Source organism: Loxodonta africana, chromosome 13 (assembly GCF_030014295.1).
Source record: "Loxodonta africana isolate mLoxAfr1 chromosome 13, mLoxAfr1.hap2, whole genome shotgun sequence".
Classification (NCBI taxonomy): Eukaryota; Metazoa; Chordata; class Mammalia; order Proboscidea; family Elephantidae; genus Loxodonta; species Loxodonta africana.
In genome coordinates this window covers 34,963,559-34,988,763 of record NC_087354.1, presented here as the reverse complement: position 1 = coordinate 34,988,763, position 25,205 = coordinate 34,963,559, and the positions used below count along the sequence as shown (strand labels likewise).

The 25,205-nt window shown below is 44.8% G+C and overlaps 1 protein-coding gene across 2 annotated transcripts; it reads right to left on the bottom strand.

The window, feature by feature from the left end:
- Nucleotides 1–939: 939 nt before the first annotated feature.
- On the bottom strand, nt 940–24,900 carry MESD (mesoderm development LRP chaperone). Of its 2 annotated transcripts, XR_010317387.1 has the most exons (4): nt 24,670–24,900; nt 13,907–14,139; nt 10,017–12,247; nt 940–4,268 (listed from the first exon to the last, which is right to left on the bottom strand). XR_010317387.1 is itself a non-coding variant. In XM_003413861.3 (3 exons), exons 1-3 carry the CDS (start codon nt 24,871–24,873, stop codon nt 11,989–11,991), a joined length of 696 nt encoding a protein of 231 aa, XP_003413909.1. In that variant the 5' UTR covers nt 24,874–24,900; the 3' UTR covers nt 940–11,988. The 2 variants fall into 2 exon arrangements, 1 of the variants encoding a protein (XP_003413909.1); XM_003413861.3 differs by having other exon boundaries at nt 940–12,247.
- Between the last annotated feature and the right edge of the window lie 305 nt (nt 24,901–25,205).

The window sequence follows — 25,205 nt, the reverse complement described above, 5'->3', positions numbered from 1 at the left end:
GTAAAGATTACAGCCAAGAAAATCCTACGGGGCAGTTCTGTTCTGTTACATGGGGTCCCTGTAAGTTGGAATCAACTCCATGGTACCTAACAGCGATGACCCCAGGATGACTTCATGTTAGCTTAACTAATTGTATCTACAAAGACCCTATTTCCAAATAAGGTCACATTCGTATGTATTGGGATAGGACCTCAACATATCTTTTCTCGTGGACACAATGCAGCCCACAACACCGTCTTATCAAAGGGTGAAGACCCTCAACCATGCAACTTTCTGAGAGTACAGAACAAAGGTGGTGTGAATGGCTGGCCTTCCTGCCTGGAACTGGCTGGGAATCGCTCCCACCCACTGCACTAGGCAGACGGCCATTCTCCCTCTGGACCAATCTCTGTGGCCCATTAGATTTCCATCAGAGCCCCAACACTGCCCGGTGGAGGATGGCCTGGGTCGGGTTGCCATTCTGTCTCCTAGCTGTGCCCCCTATAATCCTCTGTTTACTCATCTAAAAACAAGAATAATATAATTGTTGAATGCTGTCTTAAGTGCTTCAAATTTAATCCTCATAATTAATTGAAAAGTCAACAGTTTGAACCCACCCAGCCATGCCTTGGGAGAAAGATCTGGTGCTCTGCTCCCATAAAGATTACAGCCTAGAAAACCCTATGGCAGTTCTCTTCTGTCACATAGGGTCCTATGAGTCAAAAAATCGACTCAATGGCACCTAACAACAACAAAACAACAATATTTCTATGAGGTAGGATCTTTTATTAGCACCAATAGGCTCAGATGGAGCCCTGGTGGTGCAGTGGTTAAGAGCTCGGCTGCTAACCAAAAGGCTGGCAGTTCGAATCCACCAGCTTCTCCTTGGAAACCCTGTGGGGCAGTTCTCCTCTGTCCTTTAGGGTCACTATGAGTCGGAATCAACTCGACAGCAATCAGTTGTTTTTTTTTTTTTTTTTTTTGGTTTTATAGGCTCAGATAATGTCTTTAAATAACTTGCCTAAGATTATGAATCAAAACACCAAACCCGTTGCCACCGAGTCGATTCTGACTCATAGCAGCCCAAAAGGACAAAGTAGAACTGCCCCATAGGGTTTTCTAGTCTGTAATCTTTATGGAAGCAGACTGCCACATCTTTCTCCCATGGAGCGGCTAGTGGGTTCGTACTGCCAACTTTGCGGTTAGCAGCCAAGCACTTAACCACTGCTCCAACAGGGCTGATAAAATATAAAGCTGGGCAGCCTAACTCCAGAGCTGTGCTCTAACGGGCCTCACCATAATGCTAACATCCCTTTGCAGGGTTATGGAGAGGAAACAAAATAAAGTCTGTGACGAGCCTGCACATAGTGGGTGCTCAAAAAATGGCAAATGACATTCAGTATCTTCAGGCAATCTGTAAACACCAAGAAGGTAGGGATCTCACCTGCCTTATTCCCCCGCCATCCCCAACACCTAGCACAATTCCAGAACATACTGGTGCTCAGTAGTCTTTGGTGAGTGAAGGAACCCACAAACACTGGGATCTGCAATGAGGTCTGGAGACAGGGAGACACTCTCTTCCCAAGCAAATCACCATGGTGGTTATGGACATGGGCTCTGGAGCCTGACTACCTGGGTTCAAATCCTGGCTTTGTCACTTCCTAGCAGTGTGACCTTGGGCAAAATACTCTGTGCCTTAGTTTCTTTGTCTGTAAAATGAGAATGATAGTATAGTATCTACTTCACAAAGTTGCTGTGAGGATGAAATAATATCTGTACAACAGTAGAAATTTCTAAACAGTGTACCCAGTTAGCTAATGCTGTGGATTTCAAAGGGAAATTCAGAGAGGGAGGTGTATGCAGATTTTCACAGATATTTTGCCAACAGGGACTGAGTGATTTGGTGGTTAAAAGAATAGCTGAAGCGCTCTCACCAAGGCAGTGAGTGGTATGGAGGCAGTGAGTTTTTGGTGGGTCTCTGCTGCCCCCTTGTGGCTACATCCCTCAATTTTAAATTGATTTTTCCTTTATGGGAAGACAACGATGCCTTCGGTCCTAGCCAAATCACTTTCTCAAGCTGTGCCTTTGTTTTCTAGATGTAAGGTGGAGAGAATGGCCAATTCTACTTCAGTTGATAGGGGTTTTATGAAGAAGCACTCATTGGCTGTGTGATCATGGGCAAGTCCCTTCCCCTCTGGGCTTGCTTAGCCTTCAGCTGGAGCTACCCACACCCCCACTGCAGGGCAGATGTGAGGCTCAAATGCGACAGATAACGTGAAGCAGGTCTAAACTCTAAAGTCCAAAATGCGTTCATTCTTGTAATTATCATCAATATCCCCTCTGTTCCCCAGAACCAACTGATCTTCTGGGTATCCAATTCAGCCACTCCTTTTCTTTGGGACTTTTCTTCTCAGGCTTCCATCCTAAAGGACTCCTAATGCAAGGCTAAGTGAAAACCCCAATATCACCGTAAAGCCCTCAGGCTTGGACTCTCCAAACCTGGTCTAGAAGGTTCTGCATGGCCTCACCACAGGAAAAAATACTGCCATTGGATTTCACAGTCAAAGGGTTAATTTTCATATTCAATAATGTGCACACAAATTGGCAAAACATTGCAGGCTCACAATAGATTAAAGGACAAAAGATAAGAATAATTTTCACAAGAGGAACTGATTTTTGTTAAGCATTGGGAGAACATGAAACCTCACTAATAATCAAAAACATGAAAATTAAAATAAAATTATATATCTATTACACTATGTCTGGTGTGCCAGTTGTCAATAATATTTTTGTTGAATGAATCAATACATTAATGAACTTTAAAATGCACAAGTCTAGTGAGTTTTTTTGAAGAATTTATGGATCCACTCATATATTGCTGGTGACACACAAATTGATACAATTCTTCTGGACATAGGTGGCAACATACAGTAAAAACATGTCCTTCGCTCCAGCAATCCGAAATTGACACTAGAGGACTAACCCTAAGGAAAGAAGAACTACTCAACGTAACGTCACTGATAATTGTGAGCAAACTAACCCGAAAAACCAAACCCACTGCCATTGAGTCGATTCCGACTCTTAGCAACCCTACAGGACAGGGTAGAACTGCCCCCATAGGGTTTCCAAGGAGAAGCTGGTAGATTTGAACTGTTGGCTGAGCACTTACCCATCACACTACCAGGGCTCCAAGCAACTAAAAGGAATGCAATTATTCAACAGTATGGAAAGAGTGCCAATACAGGCACAATGCTTGGAACTTTGAGGAGCCCTGGTGGCGCTGTGGTTAAAGTGCTCGACTGCTAACCCAAAGGTTGGAAGTTCAAACCCACTAGCCACTCCAGGGGCAGTGGGTTTACATGTGTGCTTCAGGTTATTATGAGTCGGAATCAACTTGACAGCAACAGGTTTGGTTTTTCTTTTTGGTTTATAGATGGATAAGGAGCCCTGGTGGCACGGTGGTTAAATGCTCAGTTGCTAACCGAAAGGCGAAAGGTCGGCATCTCGAACCCACTAGCTGCTCTGAACCCACCAGTGCTACTCAGAAGAAAGACGTGGCAGCCTGCTTCCGCAAAAATTACAGCCTTGGAAACTATATGTGGCAGTTCTACTCTGTCCTTTAGGGTTGCGATGAGTCGGAATCGCCTCAATGCTAACATGTTGGACTTTTGTAGATGGATAGGGGCCCTGAGTGGTGCAAACGGCTAATGTGCTCGGCTGCTAACCAAAAGGCTGAAGGTTTGAGTCCACTCAGAAGCACCTTTGAAGAAAGGCCTGGCGATCCACTTACAAAAAATCAGCCACTGAAAATTCAGGGGAGGACAGGTCTACTCTGACGCCATGAGTCAGTGTTGACTTGCCAACAACTAGTTTAGTGTCTTTGGTATAGATGGGTAACTGAGAGTAGGATAATCAGACCGATTGCCGAAACCTCTTCAATCTAGCTCCAGTTAAAGGTTTATCGCAAGGATCCAGAGCTCTCAGAATCCAGAGACAACCTGAACAATCAAGATCCAGGAGGTAAGAAATTCCAGGCAAGTCCAGAAATGTCACCCACAGAAGTTCTCGAAACTTCACTCTAGTTGCTGCACTGCCAACTCAGCTATTAAACCACTCAGTGTGTGGCCAAGAGGATCTGATTTGCCAACCTGGTGTGTGGTCGAGTTCCCCGTGGGTCAGATTCCCATCTCTGGCCCGACTGGCTATGGCCATACACAGGGTGGGGAGAGTGGGGGTCGGGTCACTCGTGCCAACAGGGCAGCTGGAGCCTTGGGCTGAAACAGATGTTCCTAGAAAGGAATGTAGAGAGTGAGACAGAGATCAGATCACAACTCCTGCGTAACAGAGCCATGCCTGGAACCATGGTCTGATCCTACTCTTTCCACTGCCTCAGTCTGTTAAGTAAAATCATGGTGCTGCAATTAAAAAAAAAAAAAAAAAAAACCCAAACCCATTGCCTACAAGTCCATTCCAACTCATAGCAATCCTATAGGACAGAGTAGAACTTCTCTATGGGGTTTCCTAGGCTGTAAATCTTTAGGGAAGCAGATTGCCACATTTTCTCTTGTGGAGCGGCTGATGAGTTCAAACCGTAGATCTTTCAGTTAGCAGGCTGGTGCTTAACCACTGAGCCAACAAGACTCCTTTCAAATCAAACAGACCAGTCATATTATTTGTATTGAAAATCATTTCATTCATTCATGGAATACTGGAAGTACCAACTTATCCCGCACCTATGTATTCAAAGCGTTTTAACATTTTTAAAGCTACAAATGGGAAAGTTTCAAACTGGAGGCACTCATGTCAGACTAAGAATGATGGGGCCAGGATGCATTCTCAGGAAACAAAAGGTCAGGATGTAAGCCACTCAGGAACAGTGTGTCAAGATGCAAATGATTTGTTCCTCGGAAGACTGTGTATAAAAATGTGTATAATGGTGTATAACGGAACTGGCTGGTGCCATTCACCCAGGTGGTAACCCACCCCTTTATGAGTTGGAATCCACTCGACAGCAGTGGGTTTGGCTTTTTTTTTTTTAGCCAAGTGGCAGGAGGCATTTACATTTTAAAGGACTTCAAATTGAAGCTGATCTTATCAACCATTAACCCCTTCCTTTCCTTTGTTCTCCATGTATACGGACCCCTCTCTCCACTTGAATGGTGGAGCACTTTGTATTTTTATCTAGTGTTGCCCAGCTATACCAAAAAAAAACAAACTCACTGCCGTCCGAGCTGATTCTAACTCATAGTGACCCTATAGGACAGAGTAGAGCTGCCCCATAGAGTTTCCAAGGAGCACCTGGTGGATTCGAACTGCTGACCTTTGGTTAGCAGCCGTAGCTATTACCCACTACACCACCCCAGCTTCCTAACCAGCTATAGCTATAAAAAATAAAATAAAATAAATTATTCCTCAACAAAACTCCTCTTTTACTCCTAACAGAGTGTGAGATTTTCTACTTTGACAAAGTAAAAACTGTTTGAAAAGAGATTAAAAACAACAACAAAAAAATTTTTTTTGGAATAATTTTTTTTTTGAAGAAACATTTTTACTGAAATACTTTGTCCCATCCTCAAAAAAAAAAAAAAAGAAAAAGAAATGGCAACTAAAGACTGTTGGTTTAGGATAGTAGATCCAACCCTCGCCGCCTCATCCTAATCTCAGCCCTTGGATCCTGATTTTATTTAAAATGTTGACATTTTCTTTGTCATGGTTTTTTTACATTAATTTTGATTTTTTTTTATTGTGGTAAAAATATACATAACATTTGCCTTTGCAACCTTTCTTACAATTCAGCAACATTAATGACGTTCATTAATTACGATGTTGTTGCAACCATCACCGCTATCCGTTCCCAAATTTTTCCCCCACCCTTAACAGAAACTCAGGACCCCTTAAGCAATAACTTCTCCTTCTCCTCTCCCACTGGCCCCTGGTAGTGGAGCCCTGGTGGAGCAGTAGTTAAGAGTTATGGGGTCGGCAGTTCAAATCCACCAGCCACTCCTTGGAAACCCTATGGGGCAGTTCTACTCTGTCCTATAGGGTCACTATAAGAAAGAGTCAAATGGACAGCAAAGGGCTTGGGTGGGCTCCTGGTAGCCACTAATAAACTTCGGTCTCTATGGATTTGCCTGTTCTAGTTATATTTCATATAAGTGGGATGATACAATATTTGTCCTTTTGTGTCTGAATTCTTTCACTCAGCATGTTTTCAAGGTTCAGCCATGTTGTAGCATACACCGGGAATTCATTTCTTTTATGACTAATACTCCATTGTATGTTCCACATTTCGTCTGTCGGTTCTCCTCTGGCAATAGGCATTTGGGTTGTTTCCACTTTTTGGCTACTGTGAAGAATGCTGCAATGAACAGTGGTGCACAAGTCTCTGTGATCCTGCTTTCAAGTCTCATGGGCACCTACCTAGGATTGCGATTGGGTCATATGGTAGTTCTATGTTTAACTTTTTGAGGAATAGTTTTGAATTTTAAAATATTGTATTAAAATATTATTCATCTTGATTACCGAGTTGTGCGGTGTCCCCTCACTCCCCTCACCCTAGTTCCTGCCCTAGCTAAATGCTGAATTTGCCATGTTCTTCCCTCCTGTAGGAGCAGAAAGAACGGTTCTTGGGAAGAAACAGTGTAGCAGAGTAAAGAATACCCCAGTCTGATCCTCCCCAAGAGGAGCAAAGGGTCCGAAGTTCACTGCTAATTTGGGTGTTCCCTCTGAAGCCTGAAGATCAACGCCCTGGAAGAGAAGTCACCCCTCCCGTAGAGGAGGAGGACCCCTAGTTAAACCACAGGAGGGGGGCAGGGCACACCTGTCAGGCATGGCCCCATGCAGCTTGCTTCAGCCCCTCCCCCTTTCCTGTTCAGTTCTAGAAAAGCGGAGAGAAAGTAAAACTCAGCCCTTGAATGGCATCTCCCAGGGAAACAAACACATCTCAGAGAATGTGTGAAGGGAATCAGGGAGAAGTCTCCTAAAATGCAGGCTGCTGCCAAGGTCTGGGCAAAGATGGTCTACTCAGCAAGAACAAGAGGGAGAAAAAACAAAGATGTGGTGGCCTCGACCCACTCTGTTACATGAAAACAACAACAAAGAAGACTGCGGCAAATCTAGGCAGACAAGTAATCTAGTCTGGAAAAAACATGACTCCAGGAAGCATGAGTCTCCCCTTGTACTCTTTTGAGTTACAGGACTTAGTAAGAACATGAATTTTAATAAAAACAGCTCAAAGATGAGATTAAAGGCTGAAAGAGACTAAAAAACAAAAATCTCATTTCGGTGCTAAGAAACAAATTGATGCCCAAAACACCAACATAAATCTAAAAAGAAGTTAGCAATAGAGGATACATTTTCCCAAAATGATAATAAATAAATAGCTGAATCTGCCATTGGAAATGGCACACCATGTTTTAGGAGAGAGAGAGGAAAAGAAAAGAAATTCAGAAACATCTAAATCAGGACCTTTCCTACCAAAACCACCGAGAGTTAGGATGAGAAACAAGCCCCAGGCAATGTGACAGAAAAAGCGCTCACTTCTAAGGGGAAAAGATGAAGGCTGGCCTCAGAGCTCTCCGAGGGAGCAATGGCTGTATAAAAGTGCTGAGGAAAAAGGCCAGACCCCCAAATGCTATGCCCACCACATTGTCATCACTCAAGCATCAAAACTGAGAGTAATGGTTACAAGAAGTGGGTATTAAATATCTTGTCATTATAATAATATTAAACAACAAATGGGAAAGACAGGAGGATGTTCATAAATTTCCTCACCTTGACTAGTAGGGAGTTACTAGTTAAGTGATAATAACCAAAAAACCAAGCCATTGCTGTTGACCCCAAATCACAGCAACCCTGTAGGACAGAGGAGAACTGCCACCACAAGGTTTCCAAGGCTGAAATCTATAAAAGGAGCCCTGGTGGCACTGGTCAAGTGCTTGGCTGCTAATCAAAATATCGGCAGTTCTGTCAAAATTTACAGCCCTGGAAACCCTAAAGGGCAGTTCTACTCTGTCCTACAGGGTCGCTGTGAGTTGGAATCAGCTTGACGACAATGTGCTTGTTTTTAATCTTTATTAAAGCAGATTGCCACATCTTTCTCCAACGGAGTGGCTGGTGGGTTCGAACTGCTGGCCTGTTAGCAGCCAAGCGTTTAATAACCACTGTGACACCAGGGCTCCTTTAAGTGATAATAGGTAAAAATTGTTAAGTTGGTTGAATTAAAAAAAAAAAGGTTTAGCATTATAAAGGAATCCACCATAAGTACTAGAACTACAGAATAACCATCAAAACCAGAGGAAGTGGAAGGATGTATATTTATCTAATAAAGTTCCTCATTTCATAATAGTCAAAGATAGTGTCTAAATTTATTCCATCAATAGACGTAAAGACAGTGAAAATAAATGAAGATTATGTGTACGTACAAATTTCTATTTTCTGGCTTAACCCGTGACATTCCCTCTGTTCATGAATCTGAAAACTGGGCAGGGCTGTGCGGGACAGCTCATCTTGGCGTCTGCTCAGAGGCTTGAAGGCTGGGAGCACTGGAAAGCTCACTCACGTGCTCATTCGTCTGCCCCGGGGCTGGGAAGACTCACAGCTGGGGCTGCAGTAGTTGGGGCTCCCTGGGTGTCTCTAGCTTTACTTGGTCTCTCCATTTCGGTGACTTCAGGGTAGCCAAATAGGACAAGGATTTTTGGTCTATTAAATTGGCAAGTGTGATGCTCAGTGCTGGCAAGGATAAGAGGAAATCATGGCAAGAGTGTAAACTGGCACAACCGTTTGAGAGGGCATTTTGGTAGTATACACCAAAATGTTTCATTTTCTGTTTGTGCCAGGAATTCACACTGCTAGGAACTGACCCTTCAGATATAAACAAAAGTTTAGCAAGATTTGTTCTAAAGTGTCCGTCACGGCTTCGTACGCGCTAACAAAAGCCCCGACAACTGGCGTGTCCAGCAGCAGAGGCTGTACAGGTAAGCTGTGGTTCACACCTCACCAGTCTTGCTAATCTGGACCACCATCAACCGCTGAAATACTCTCTCCACTTTTTCACACCCACTGGTGCCCCTTTTAGGGACCCCTGGTGGTGCAGTGGTTAAGCACCAGGTTGAAAGGTCAGTGGTTTGAACAAACCAGCCACTCCTCGGGATAAAGATATGGCAGTCTGCTTCCATAAAGATTTATAGCCTAAGAAACCCTACAGGGGCAGTTCTGCTCTGTCCTATAGGGTCGCTGAGCCAGAATGGACTCAATGTCATTGGGTTTGGGGTGCTTCTTTTCAATTAATTCTTCAACGCAGCCAGTACGAACTGGGTTGTCACTTGCCCCCCACCCCACCACAGCTTAAAATCTGTTGAAATGTCCCCATTTCCTCAGGATGCCTCGAAATCTCCTGTACCTACTTACCTCTCCAGCCCGCCCTGTACTGCCTAGTCACTGGCCTTACTGCAGCTTCTCACTCTCCTAGCCTCAGGGCCTTTGCACGGGCTGTTTCCTCTTCTTGGATCACTCCCTTCCTCCTCCTCCTCCTCCTCCTCGTCCTCTCTGACCATCTCAAGATTAGCACCCAGCTCAATATATTCTCATAGCACTGTGTGCAACTTTCATACTTCTACCAACACCATTTTACTTTTTCTGTGATTAACACTTGGCTTCCTCCACCAAATCACTGAGCTTCACGAAGGCGGGGGCTCCATCTATGCCATCCTTGGCACCTAGCAGTGCCTGGCACATAACAGTCAGTAAATACTGGCTGAAGTTACTGCACAGTCCATAGGAAGCAATGAGGTAGATGTGTACATCCTGATACAGAAAGACTTCTAAGTGGGAACAGAAGATACGGGGTAGTGTGGAAGGCAGTTTGAATTCACCAGCCACACCTTGGAAACCGTATGGGGCAGGTCTACTCTGGACTACAGGGCTGCTATGAGTGGGGACTGACTCAACAGTGGGTTTGGTTTGGGTTTGGTCCAGTCAGGATAGTTGCTCTATGCTGGACCACTGTGGCTACATATGACAGAAAACTGACAAATTACCTTAAGTTAAAAAACTAGGTTCACTGGGTTCCAAAACCGAAAAGGCCCAGGGCCCAGGTTTGTTTCAGGCATGGCTGGACTCAGGGGTTTTCAAAGATACCACGAGGGCTCAGGCTCTCTCCTGCTCTTCCTGTCTTGGCTCTGCAGACAGCTCTCCTCTTGAGTGCAAAACAGCTGCAGCAGCTCCAGCCACCTATTTTCCCGGGTTCAAGCTGTGTGAGATATGAGAAACGAAGAACACCTCCTCCTGGAGTGGCTCATGCAAACTGAAGCTGGGATCAGCTCCGACGGGGCCTAATGTCCTCAGCCTAGGCCTCGATTGCACAGGCCCGGGCACTGGATGAGCACAGGCCTGGAGGATGGGGGTGCTGCAGGGCAAATATCCCCACCCCTCCAAAACACAGAACTGAAAATGGAGGGAGTGCAGTCCATTGAGAGCAAGTCAGAATGAAATAAACTGGTGCCGTCAAATCAATTCCGACTCATAGAGATCCTACAGGACAGAGTAGAACTACCCCATAGGGTTTCCAAGGTTGTCATCTTTCCAGAAGCAGACTGCCACATCTTTCTCCTGCAGAGTGGCTGGTGGGTTCAAACTGCCAACCTTACAATTAGCGGCCAAGTGCTCAACCACTGCACTACCAGGGCTCCTTGAAGTCTGAGTAGTTAACAAAATAAGAATAATGGGATGAGGCCAAAACAAAGAAACACACAACACTAGAAGATGGAAAATGTACGTTCAGGAAAAAACAGAAATTGTCCACAGTGGTTTCCACCGGTCAAAGGACTGGCAGTGGGGTGGGCGTGTATTTTTCAGTTTGTACCATTCTTGACCATTCAAATTGTCTACCTGTGTACATGTTTTACATTTAATTTTTTTAAATTGCAACTGAAATTTTTTCAAACAATTTAATTCTTAAAAACGACAACGGTGTGTAAATTCTGTGACTCTTATTCAGAGCAGGCTCCAGCTTGCGCACAGCAAAACCAGACTTTAACAAGTAGCACATAATGTTAGTACCATACAAAATGATAAGTTTAGGCACATCATCAAAGAAAAATAAATGCTTAGAAATAAACGAGGTTAGCCAGTCCTCTGCCACACCCTGCAAAGGACTCTGCTGATTCCCTATTCACACTTGAAAATTGTCACATTAAATGAACATCTGAACCCTCGATGCCAGTATGTTTTCCTAATTGAGAGAACACAACAGAGCCAAGCCTGAACTTCACAGACCCCGTAAAACCTGCCAGGTACCAACAGTTCTTTAGCTGACGAGAGGGATTCAAGTTAACAAAACTCAAAGTGAACACTTAGGCTTTCCAAGTTACATTATTTTCTACCGTCTGCACTTTTGGCACAGATTCTGGGTTTACACATCCTGACTGTAGATTTAGATTTTGGCGCTCCCTGCAGTGCTCTGATCACGTGTTCTAACTTCACACCTAGATACGCTCGCCACGTAATATGGTCATGAAAATGATGCTGGTAGTGTGATGAGTTTGAGTCAATTCAGTCAGGAGTATTAAAGCTTGTCTGAGTAGAATCTGGTATCCTTTTGCTTAATATAAAATGCAAAGCCCTGACCCAGCAGGCCATCCGATCAGAGCAGGTGCAATGATGAGGGAATGGTCCCAGCGTCCCATTCACAGGACAGGAAGTCCCCAGTATAATCACTGATTTGCCAGGTTTAAATGGGGAAAAGTAACACACTCATCCCATTTAAAATGATTTCGTAGTAAACATTAATTTGTCAGTGTCCGATATTAATTAGAAAATTTCAGTCTTCTCACTTGAAGCCTTTTAAATGGCAATTCTTATACTGAGCACAAACTGGTCGTGAGGCACACTCTTTGCTAAGAAACTAGAACGTCAGCCAGCACACGGTCTCCCAGGCCGCCTCCACCTTCATGAGCCCTTGCAGGGCTCTCTGTGTCCTGCTGCCCCTCTGCAGAGCACCATGGCTGCCCGCTACAGGTCTTCTCTTTTATTCCTAGCTCGATTGTCTTCCTTTGAAGTCCAAGACTTTGGCTCTCCCTCCTTCTTCTTTTTGCTCTTCTCTTGCTTGGTTTTATTTTTCTCTTTGCTTCCTCCTCCTTTGCCAGGGTATACCTGTCCCTCCAGAGTTACATCAGCACACCTGTCTTGACTGACCAAGAAGTCTTTAATCTCCCAGGCATAGCTCCCGTCACGAAGCATGAAGATAGCACGGTCGGATCCCACAATAAACCTTGACAGAAAGACACAATCATACAATCAGTGCATGTCATTAAGGTGCTGACAGCTCAGAGCAACTTGGTGACATTTATTAAAAAAGAAATATAGTTTATTTCAAATTCTATATGAACACAGAGCAAAAAGTTCTATTTTCTTAGGTCTAGTAGCTGCTAGGAGTTCTGGTGGCGCAGTGGTTAAGAGCTTGACTGCTAACCAAAAAGGTCAGCAGTACGTACGCACCAGCTACTCCTTGGAAACCATATGGGGCAGTTCTACCCTGTCCTACAGGGTCACTATGAGTCGGAATCGACTTGACAGCAACGAGTTTTTTTTTTTTTTTTGGTTTTAGTAGCTACTAACATCCTAATGTTTGAAAATACCAGCTCTCTAAACTACTTAACATATCAGCTCAGATCAAACCAGAAACACACTGGACGTTCCTTTATGGCACAAGTGAGCGCTCATGCTAGAGAGGGCTAGAAGAGCTCCGAGCCTGCACGGAGGTGACTTGGGGGCCGTGGCAGTGGTGGTAGGAAGGAAGCATCTACTTTTGTTTTATATTCTGAGGTTTCACTTGACAAAAGACTGTAGCTGATATAGTCTGAACGCCATTGGTTTAGAATGGATCGTGGCAAGAGACCCATGAAGGGCTCAAGAGGACATCCAGAAATTGAACGGGATCTTAACCCCTGAGCTTAACATTAACAGCAAGCAGCCCAGGCACACCTACACTCAACAGACCCCAAGGAGCCAACAGGAACAGAATAGGGTCTGGATAGACCCCTAGCGTGACCAATGGGCACGGTTCTTCTGTTCCATACCTCCACCCTTTGGTTTATAACACTCCCACCATTCCACACAGACTGGGACCTCTGGACTAGTTATCACCAAAACATTGACTATCTTCTTTAAGTGTCTATTTAAGTTAAATAAAGCATTCGGCCCTCACAGACATGAAGTACTCCTTCCGTTTTTTTCTATTAGTTTCATACTTTCCAAACTAAGACATTTGAAGACACTAAATTTCAGAACTATTGTTGAGGGGAAGAAAAAAAGGAGATTCCTTAAAATTACATTCTCATAGCCAAATGAGCTGTGAAAACTGGGACCCTTCACATTTAATTAGTTATCTGTTAACAGTCTGGTCCAAAGCTTTATGTATGAACACGTCATGTGCCATCGAGTCAATTCCAACACAGAGCAACCCTACAGGACAGAACAGAGCAGAACAGAACTGCTCTACAGGGCTTCCCTGGCTGTAATCTTTACAGGAGCAGACAGTCACATCTTTTCTCCCATAGAGTGGCTGGTGGGTTCAAATTGCCAGCCTCTGGGTTAGGAGCCGAATGTTTAAACATTGCGCCACCAGTGGTAAACATAGCTACACATGAAAGCATTCTCCATTGACCAGAAACATCTAAAGGAAGCAGCTGGCAAACTGTAACTAATGTGTTCCTCTCTAGAGACCAGGCTATACATTACTACTTTTCCTCAGATGAAATAAAAGCTAGAGATACAAGGATAAATAAAATTTCAGGATGAAAAAGAAATCCAAATGAGGAAATTCTAGAAAGGAAAGGCTCAGGACCCTTGGTAAGTACCACCCTGCTCAGCCTCAGAAAGAGGCCCACTGCAGCCTACAGTGTTCTCAGCAAGGTCGCTGATGGTTTACCTCTGGACATCGTAGTTGGCATTGAACAGACTGCCCTGCCACAGGCCAGTGATCTCCTCCATCTCCTTCTCAGTGGGGCTTCCCGAGACAGTGACAAACATCATCAGGGTCTTCCCTTTTTTGGTCATTTTCAGTATGCTTTCAGGCTTGCTTGGATCAATCTGTGAGAAGTCGACAGGTGCTGAGGGTCTTTTGTGCTCTGGAAGATCTCCTTCTTCGATGTCATCATCTTTCTATCAGGATGGGGGGAAAGCAAGTATCAAACCTGTTGTCCCACACTCTCAACTGGTAGAGGCAAAAATATCTGTATATTCTGCCAGGTGCAGGTACGTGATTTCAGTTATAACAGGAAAAAGGAAACTCGGGGGGTCTTCTCCTCTATTTGACTTTCGAACCAAGTTTAAGTTTCAGGCAGTCCTTGCTATCCATCACCCCAGGTTGCCAACCACTGGGAGCCCCATTGTGATGGGGTTTCCACAGCTTTTTCACTCTCTAAGAATCCACACAATGTGGTAACTCTAATAATGGCCACAATGCAGGTATGGTCATACAATGAACTACTACCCAGCAATGAAGAACAAATACTGATAAACGCAATAAATCTCAAAACAGAGTGACAGAAGCCAGACACAATAGGAGATATACAATTCCACCGATTTACAGTTCAAGACTAGGCAACACTAATCTAGGGTGTCAGCAATTAGAACAGTGGTTGCCTCTGAGTGGGGTGGGGGAGAGCGCGAAGAGGGACAGACTGTGAAGTAACAACAGGGAACTTTCTGGGATGATGGAAATGCTCCATATTTTGATAGGGGTGTGGGTTGCATGGAAACCCTGGTGGTGCAGTGGTTAAGAGCTACAGCTGCTAACCAAAAGGTTGGCAGTTCAAATTCACCAGGTGCTCCTTGGAAACTCTAAGAGGCAGTTCTACTCTGTCCTATAGGGTCACTATGAGTTGGAATCGACTTGACAGCAAGGGGTTTGGTTTTTCTTTTGGTGGGTTACATGGGTGTATTCATTTGTCAAAGCTCACTGCACTGTATGTACATTTAAGATCTGGGTATTTCATACACACCAATTTCACCTGAAAAATAAGAACTGTAAACAAATATTCAATTCTAGTTACATTTATTTATTAAACTAGCAATTCTGAAACTACTTTCTATCAATTCTAGGCTTGAGCACAGAAGTAAAAATATTAAAGATAAGGATGGCCAGGTTCTTCACTTTTGGGAAGGAAGTTGGAGTATGGAAGAGGGATGCATGTACCCTGTGGCTGACTGGGAATCATGGCATCAGAAGGAACTCATGGTTTTGAGAGATGAAAGTATCTAAAAGGACCAGGATTTCATAGAGAAAAGGCTAACTCCAGGGCTGGAGCAAACAAAATATAAGCTGAGCCTAGAATATCTTCTTGCTTCAGAAAGGCAGCACTCAAAGAATCACGGGCACATGTCAAAATGAAACGGGAGCCAACCTGAAGGGCTCTCATTGGCCAAATATAGAAAAATTTGAACATCAAAATAAATAGTGATAGTAATGACTTATAACCCAAAGAAAAAATAAGAACCATCGAGTCCATACTAATAATGAATAAACTACTAACAGCAGAATAAGTAATCAAAAGACTACAGGAATGATAGAGTTAGAAAATTATCAATGTATACTAATGGATAAAAATTCGACAAGAAACAGGATATTTAGAACATCTGAAACTACATAATTACACAGGAAAAAACAGTAACTTTACACTGTAGAAACCTGGGAGATACCACCACAGGCAAGTCATCAAAGCTAACTTTGTCAATATTGGGCCACACCAACATCACGTGCCTCCTAATAAAATGCACCATGAAGATCAGAGCATAATTTCAGTGGTATTCCTACCAAAAAGATATAACCTAAGGAAACAGCAGAAAAACCAAAAATGAGGGACATGAAGTAAAATAAATGGCCTTATTCTTCAAAATATGTCAAGGTGAAGAAACACAAAGAAAGGCTGAGGAACTGTTCTAAATTAAAGGAGACCAAAGAGACCCAATGGCTTGCTGAAAGCGAAGTGGACCTGAGGCACTTATTGATGAAAATCAAAGACCACAGCCTTCAGTACAGATTACACCTCAACACAAAGAAAACAAAAACCCTCACAACTGGACCAATAAGCAACATCATGATAAAAGGAGAAAAGATTGATGTTGTCAAGGATTTCATTTTACATGGATCCACAATCAACATCCATAGAAGCACCAGTCAAGAAACCAAAGGACATATTGCACGGGACAAATCTATTGCAAAGGATCTTTTAAAGTATTAAAAAACAAAGATGCCACTTTGAGAACTAAGGTGCGCCTGATCAAGCCATGTATATGCATGTGAAAGCTGGACAAGATTAAGGAAGACCAAAAAAGAACTGATTCCTCTGAATTGTGTTGGCAAAGAATACTGAATATACTGCCAGAAGAAAGAACAAGTCCGTCTTGGAAGAAGTACAGCCAGTGTGCTCCTTGGAAGAGAACATGGCGAGACACTGTCTCATGTACTTTGGACATGTTATCAGGAGGAACCAGTCCCTGGAGGAGGACATCATGCTTGGTAAAGCAGAGGGTCGGTGAAAAAGAGAAAGATCCTCAACGAGATGGAGTGACACAGTGGCTGCAACAACGTGCTCAAACACAGCAACAACTGTGAGGATGGCGCACGACCGGGCAATGTTTAGTTCTGCTGTACATAGGGTCGCTGAGTCAGAACCGACTTGACAGCACTTAACAACAACAACAAAGAGACATGACAAGTAAATGCAATGTCTGATCATAGACTAGATTTTGGACTGGAGGGAAAATAGCTATTAAGGACTTTATTGGGACAACTGACACTTGAATATGGACTATAAAAAACCAAAACCCAAACCCAGTGCCCTTGAGTCGATTCCAACTCATAGCGACACTATAGGACAGAGTAGAACTGCCCCATAGAGTTTCCAAGGAGCGCCTGGCGGATTCGAACTGCCGACCATTTGGTTAGCAGCCATAGCACTTAACCACTACGACACCAGGGTTTCCAAATATGGACTATGGATTATATATAAGTACTCTATAGATGTTAATTATTGAGTTTTAATAACTATAATCATTACCATGGAGTCAACTCTGACTCACAGTTACCCCATGTGTGTCAGAGTTGAACTGTGTGCCACAGGGTTTTCAATGGCTGATTTTTCAGAAGTAGATTGCCAGGTCTTTCTTCGGAGGCACCTCTGGGTGGTCTCAAACCTCCAACTTTTCCATTAGCAGTTGAGCACGTTAACCATTTGTGTCACCCTGATGATGTAAGATTGTACTTGTTCATGGGAAATACGAAATAAACACACCCCAAACCTCCTACCCCTCCCCGTAACCATGCCCCTTTGCATGTCACTTTGCAGGTCCCCCTATAAAGACAACCTGCGTGACTTTGGTCAAGTCACTTAACCCCTTGAATCTAGGCTGGCCTTGTGCCTTGCTTTGGCCAACAAGATGCTACAGAAACTGTATCGTACCAGTTCTTATCTAAGCCTCAAAGGGCCTTGCCTGCTTCCGCTCACTCTCCTGGAACCACTAGAGAAGAGAACGTGTCTAGCAGATAGAGCAGAGACAAGCCACCTCAGCTGAGGCCATCTTAGACCAGACGGCCCCAGCCAAGCTGGTAGCGACCTCAGGCCACCCAAGTAATCCAAACCCAAACTGCTGACTCACAAAATCATGAGCTAAATAAATAGCTGCCACTTAAACGGCGAAGTTTTGGGGTAGGTTGTTACCTAGCAACAGCAAGCAGGTACCGCGACAGCCCCCCATAAAGAGGACCACTGAATTCTGCTCACTCTGAAGTTCGGGAGCTTCTCTCCCATCTGCTATCCCTTCTGAGGTAAGCACCTAGTTCAACCAACAAGCACGAGTAAGGGGAACGAACACAAAGGGGCTTTTTCCCTTTTAAGATACAACAATTAACAACTCTAAGGCAACTTTTAACCTCAAAAAAATTTTCCCCAAGTTCTCAAAGATAGCAGGAGAGTGGGTTGTACAATTTAGATGCAAAACTAAAACAAACCACAATGAAATACCATCTCCCACTCACTATGATGGCTATGCAGCCCTGGTGGCACAGTAGTTAGGAGCTCTGGATGCTAACCAAAAGACCGGCAGTTCAAATCCACAGCCGTTCCTCGGAAACCCTATGGGGCAGTTCTGCTCTGCCGTATGGGGTTGCTATGAGTCGGTATCAACCTGATGGCATTGGTTTTTTTTTTTTTCCCTTTGGGTATGATGGCTATAATCCAAAAGACAAATAATAACAAGTGCTGCTGAGGATACAGAGAAAGTTGAGAGCTTACACACTGTTGGTGGGATTGTAAGATGGTGCGGCCATTTGGATCACAGTCTGGCGGTTCCTCAAAAGGTTAGACAGAGAGTTACCATGTGATAAAGCAATTCTCTCCTAGATATATATCCAAGAGAAATGAGAACATGTCTAAACAAAAGCTTGTACGTGAATGTTCATGGTAACAATATTCATAATAGTCAAAAAGTGGGAACAATTCAAATGTCCATCAACTGACAAATGGATAAATCAAAAAACCTAACCTGTTTCCATCAAGTCAATTCTGACTCAAAGCAAACCTCCAGGACAGAGTAGAACTGCCCCATAGGATTTCTTAGGCTGTAACCCATGCGGGAGCAGATCCCCAGGTCTTTTCGCTCATGGAGTGGCTGGTGGGTTTGAATCGCCGACTTTTCAGTTAGCAGCCAAGTGCTTAGCCATTGTGCCACCAGGGTTCCTTAATGGATAAATAAAAAGTGGCATATTCATAAATGGAGCCCTGATGGTGCAGTGGTTAAGAGTTCGGCTATTAGCCACAAGGTCGGCAGTTGAAATCCACCAGCGACTCCTTGAGAACCCTATGGGGCAGTTCTACTCTGTCCTACAGAGTCACTATTAGTTGGAATTGGCTTGAGGGCATCAGGTTTGTTATTTTTGGTTTTATGTCCATAAATGGAATATTGTTTGGCTACAACATGGGTGAATTTTGTGCCAAGTGAAAGAAGCCAGTCACAAAAGAGCACACATTGTATGACATTATATGAAACATCCAGAATAGACAAATGTAGAGACAGAATGTAGATTAACGGTTGCCTAGGGCTGAGGGAAAGCAGGGGGGTGTGACTGATAAAGGTTACTGGGTTTCTTTTTGGGGTGATGCAAATGTTCTCAAATTGATTGTGGTGATGGTTGTACAACTCTTGAATATACTAAAAAACCACTGACATGTACACTTTAAATGGGTGAATTGTATGGTATGTAAACTACATCTCAATAAAGCTGTTACCAAAAAAAAAAACAAAAACCCCTATGTCACGCTTACTTGGTCTTCTTGATAAGTCACTGAAGGGCCAAGGCTTGAGACACTGGCAGATACACCAGTAATAACATACTGTACTTTTAGCTTTTAATACAAGATGAGAAGGATAGGAATTCTAAAGCAGTGCTTGAAGGTGACCCAGATTTATATCAGATCTGGGACCTTGTTTCAGCTTGGATAACATCTCTTGCTCCTCTAGCCTGTTTCCTCATTTATAAAACCAAAAGTTATCTCCATGGCCTCACACAGACAACGCACCAACCTTCTCAACTCTGCCCCCTCTCAACTGAAGGGTTTCTTCCTCATTTCGCTTTGAAGGAGCAGGTGACGGTGGTAACTTGTAGAGAGGAGCATGGGCTTTGCTGTCAGATGGATCTGGGTTCGGCTCTGGCTCCACCACCTTGGCTGTGTGGTCTTGGGCAAGTTACTTAACCATCTGAAAATGACTTTTCTCACCCACAGTGGGGTTCGGGGAGTAATAATAATCTCTCCTTTCTAGGGTTGTTTGGGAGATTTAATAACAGCACAGCACTCAGTATATGTGGCTACTGAGTCCCTGGGTAACGCAAACTGTTAAGGCAACCGGATACACATGGCTATTTCTACTCCCTGCTCCCGCATTAACCCAACCCATTGCTGTTGGCTCAAAGCAGCCCTAGAAGAGACAGGAGAACAGCCAGAGTTTCCAAAGCTATAAACCTCATGGGCGCAGATATCCTTCTCCCACAGAATGGCTGGTAGGTTTGAACCGCCAACCTTTGGATTAGCAGCTGAGCACTTTAACCACTGTGCCACCAGGGCTCCTTGCTCCTGCATTAGCCTCCTATAATCTGGCCTCCAACCACTCTCACCCTAAGGAGACCCTTCTCTCAGTCTTGCAAAGGAGCCCCAGGTTGCCAAATTCACAGGCTGTTTCTCAGCCTTCATTCTATTCTACCTCACCATGACATCTGGTCTATACCCTTCAAACACTCCCACCAAGGCTTCAGGTCGGTTCAATACCCTAGAATATTTGAGTTTTTCAAGTTGATGTCACTTATGGTCATGAAATGAACTCAGTAGGTCACGAGTGACTTTTTTTTTTTTTTTAATAAAAACACAAATATTCTTAAGTGTAGTAGCTAAGGGTAAGGATTGCTTCAAGCAACTTTAACTTCTACTTTATACGCTTTTGTCCATGCTTCAGTTGCAAGAAAAAAAAAATTGACAAATAGTACCCTAGATATAGGTAATGGCCCAGTTTGGCTTTCAGACTGGAGTCCCTGGGTAGCGCAAAGGGTTAAGCGCTTGACTACTAGCAGGAAGGTTGTTGGTTGGAACCCACTCAAAGGCACCTGGGGTGACAGGCCTGGTGACCTACTTCGAAAGGTCACAGCCTTGAAAACCCTATGGGGCAGTTCTACTCTGCACATATGGGGTCGCCATTAATCAGAATTTCATTTGATGACAACTAAAAACAAACACAACTCTTGGCCCAAGTAGGTCCCTGGGTAATCTTACCTATTCTCATTACTTTCTCTTATGCTGAAAACAATCAAATTCTTGCCTCTAGGCAGGGCAGGGACCAGGGGAGGCTAAGTGGGGCACTCCCCAGACCACAGGTCCAGCCCTGTCTCCAGGCCAGCCCTGCATCTTCAGCTGCTTTCACATTCCTCCACTGATGGCAGTCAACTTCTACTATCTACAGAGCACCTACTCTGCCCCAGGCACTTCACCTATATTATCTTGAATTTTCAGAGCAACGCTAAAAGGTCCCCATTTTACATAAGGATGAGGATTAGAGAGGATTAAAAAAAAAAAACGCTTACTCAAGGTCACATGCTAAAAGAGGTGACAGTGACTCCAAAGACACCCTCCCCCCCACACATACCTCTTCTCATTACACCTGGTTAACACAATGTGAAATGAAATTAGCGCCAACTGAAACTCAGCATTAGTTCTAACACAATGACAAACAGCAGTTCTGTCTTCTCTCCCCACTACATACATCTGAGGTATAGCCTCTTACTGTCACACTTGTGGGGAAAGAATGAGGGTGATGGACTTGGGAATCGCCACTGTGGAAGGAAGAACTGTTTCCTACAACAAAGCACCCCAGAGATAGCTATCCTCTCCCACAGAAAAAATTACTGGTACTAGACAAGGGAGCTGGCATTAGTTTGTGGCTAATGTCTACAAACATCAGCTCACTTAATCTGTGTGGCACCCTGCAAGGTGGGATATTACCCCATTTACAAACGAGGAAACAGAGAACCACCTAGCTACCAAGTGGTAAAGCTGGTTCAAAGCCCCTGTCCTTTTACTACATTATGCAATCACCTTCTGGGTCACACATTCAGCCAGCTACCAAGCCGTGTAAAGACCATCAAATCTCTCGTTTCTCCCTTCCACTCTCCTGGTGTAGCTTCTAGCTTACTCCCGGTCCTCGCTGTTTGTCATTTGTACCTCTGATTATCAATGTGAAGGGCAGTGTAATAAAATGGCTAAGAGAACTGGCTCTAGAGACAAATGACGGAATTGAAAACCCAGCTTACTTACCTCTTCATGCCCAACGTCATCATCTAGAAAACTGGAAAAAGCACCTCCCTCGCAGAGGTGGTGAAAGGATTACATGAATAATGTGCTCAGAATAGTCCTGTCATCAATAATAGAAGGGCACTTGGAAAAAGGAAACACATGTTTTGGGGTGAGGTTACAGATGATTAACTATAAAATTTTCAGTACTGTAATACGTGGTAATTAGGAGCTCTGGTGGCACAAATGCTGCTAACTGAAGGGTTAGTGGTTTGAACCCACCAGCTGTTCCCTGGGAGAAAGACCTGGCAATCTGCTCCTATAAAGATTACAGCCTAGGAAACCCTATGGGGTAGTTCTACCCTGTCACATTGGGTTGCTGAGTCAATATCGACTCGACAGCATACAACAACAAATACGTGGTAATACAACTTTTCAAACTCAACCAAAAAAAGCCAAACCCATTGCAGTCGAGTTGATTCCAACTCATAGCAACCACATAGGACAGTGTAGAGTTGCCTCATATAGTTTCCAAGGGGCGGCTGGTGGGTTCTAACTGCAAACTCATCAGGGACTACATATTTCCTTCTAAAGTCCAAACCCCATAGCATTCAAGGCTTTGCATGACCTGGTTCCCACCAACCTGCCCATCCTCATCTCCTACTACTTTGCTTCAGATATAGTCTATTCCAGCCAACCGGAATAATTAACAGTACCACAGCTAACGGCTATTGAGTTGTACTGTTCTACGTTCTATCCGTATATTCTGTTAATCCTTGTGACAACTCTAAAGAGATGGGTACTAGTAATACCTCCATTTTATAGCTGAGGAAACTAAGGCACAGAAAGGTGCTTACCAGCCCAAACTCACAACTGGTTGAGTCCAGGCAGTCTATCTCCAGAGCCTGGGTTGTAAACATTTGCGCAATTCTGCTAGTTCCCAAATGCACCATCCTCAGCTTCTGCTGCCCCACTAGTAATGCCCTTCTCCCTTCTCCACTCTCCTGGGCCTATTTAAAATGTCATTTCCTCCACGAAGTCCTTCCTCGGGGGTTCCTACTGCATCTCCTTTCTCAGCAATTTCTACTTTGTGTCGTGGTTATTTCTATTGTTATCTACTGCTCCTGACAGTTGGATCCCTTGCTCATCTCTGCAGCACCTTCTTCGTCTAGCTTAGGGTCTGAGCATTTCCAAGGTACAATTTCCTCATGGGGTTATGTTCTCACTTTGGCAGATCAAAAGGTTTCATTTGCTAGAGTCCAAAAAGAGATCGGGAGATTGCAAGGGAGATGGTGAATGGGGAAGCGGCTGCTGCACTAAGTTCCCTCTTCGTTAACCATCCACACATACTCAATTCTACCCCAACCTTTCTAACAGCTGTTGAAACAGATGAAAACACAGGTCTGCTTTCTTCCAATCAACTGCATTAGGCGGCATTTAAAATTCATGTCTGAAAACGTCTAACACATGCAAAACCTTGAGATTACTGCTACACTACCCAAAGCCAACGACTCGATTCCGATTCACGGTGACCCCATTTGTTACAGAGTAGAACTGCTCCATAGGTTTTTCTTGGCTGTAATCTTTCCAGAAGCAGATCGCCAGGCCTTTCTTCCACAGCACTGCTGGATGCATTTGAACTGCCAATTTTTAGGTTAGTAGGTGAGTGCAAACTGTTTGTGCCACCCAGGGACCTACTGCTATACTAAACCAAAAAAACCAAAGCCGTTGCCATCGAGTCGATTCTGACCCATAGCAACCCTACAGGACAGAGTAGAACTGCCCATAGGGTTTGCCGACCTTTTGGTTAGCAGCCATATCACTTACCACTGTACTACCAGGTCTCTGCTTAAAAAGCAACCTCCCCTGATACATGACAAAGAAATAAAGGGATAATCACAAAATGACAAAACTTCAGTGTTGAAAGGGAACTATGGGATCATCCAGTAAAACTTCATTTTACAGATAAGGAAACTGAGGCTCAGAGGGGAAAGATGACCTGCTCAAGGTTAGACAGTAAGTAAAATCCAAGCTTATTACTTCCACTCCACCAGGTATGCGAACTCACTACAACAGTACAATCACCTTTGGAATGGAGAAAGGCAGCAGGATGGTTTTGACCAATAAACGTTATCTCCTTTGCCACGTCCAGTGGATCCAAGTAGCAAACCACAAAACTTTTAACAAGAACAAGCCATTGCTCGTTTAAATAAAAAATACAAGTTCCATGACAGAGAGCCACGCCTCTGCTAAACTCTCCCCTAAAAAAAAAATCCACCCACAAAATTACAAAACTCCGACCTGGGAAATATACCAAAATAGGAAGTCCTGAAATGCTACTGATTTAGAATATGTGAGAACTCAAAGCCAGGATGACTTTTAAACGATAATCATCCCCACATGCCACTCACCCACCCACTCACCCCGACACAAAGGGAACGGCAGAAACCCGGGCCTTTGCTCTTCAGGGGTGGAAACAGTCTCCTTCCCCTTTTGCAGGGCTCACTGGGCACCGGGGGCAGCGCAGAAGTATCAGAGCACTGAGGGGAAAATGGGGCTGGATTGTGAGAGGCTGACTCGTGGAGTGGTCGGAGAAATGGTGACAGATGGAACAGGACACTGGGATGAGAGGCCTCGTGCGGGGTCTGCAGGGTGTGAGGGGGTCAGAGGAGACACGGAAGGTCAAGGGTAGCTTTAGTGGGTCAATAAGGACTCATGGCATGGGTGGAAAGGATGTTAGAGGATCAGAAGTACTGAGACGGAGATCAAAAAGGTCACGAAGCGAAGGAGGGGGTAAAGGGTCACAGCAGGGACCGGGGACAGAGAAGAACCGGGAAAGGGTGCGCGAGTCGCGGACCTCCCACTGCTCCAGGAGCCTCGCCATGTCCGCATCGTTGTAATCGCGAATATCCTTCTTCTTGCGGGGGGGTGGGGTAGCCTCGCCGGGTGCTCCGGGCGGGTCCCCAGCGGCGCAAGCCCCAGGCGGTAGCAGCAGCAGCAACAGGAGGTCAGAGGCACAGAGCAGGACCACGACCGCGCGCGCCCAGCTGCAGGCCGCCATCTTCGCCGCGCAGGGCCGTACCGCCGCGCAGACCGGACCTGCGCTACTGCCCGGGACCGCCCCGGCCCCGCCCCCTCCGGCCGCCAGCTTCCTGGGCCCACCCCCGCCGTAGCCGACTCGGGACCTGCCCACACACTCGCCCAGCCCCGCCTCCTCGGACGGGCAGCCCCCGTGGCCCCGCCCCCCGCCCCTGCCAGCCTACCGGACTCCGCCCCGTCCCTGTCCCCCCGGCCCGCATCTCCGGAAGCCACGCCCCTCCGCCATATTTGCCCCGCCCCGCCCGGTGAGTTTCTCCCTGCGGTCCTGCTGCGGCTTTCTGCCGTGGCCGAGTA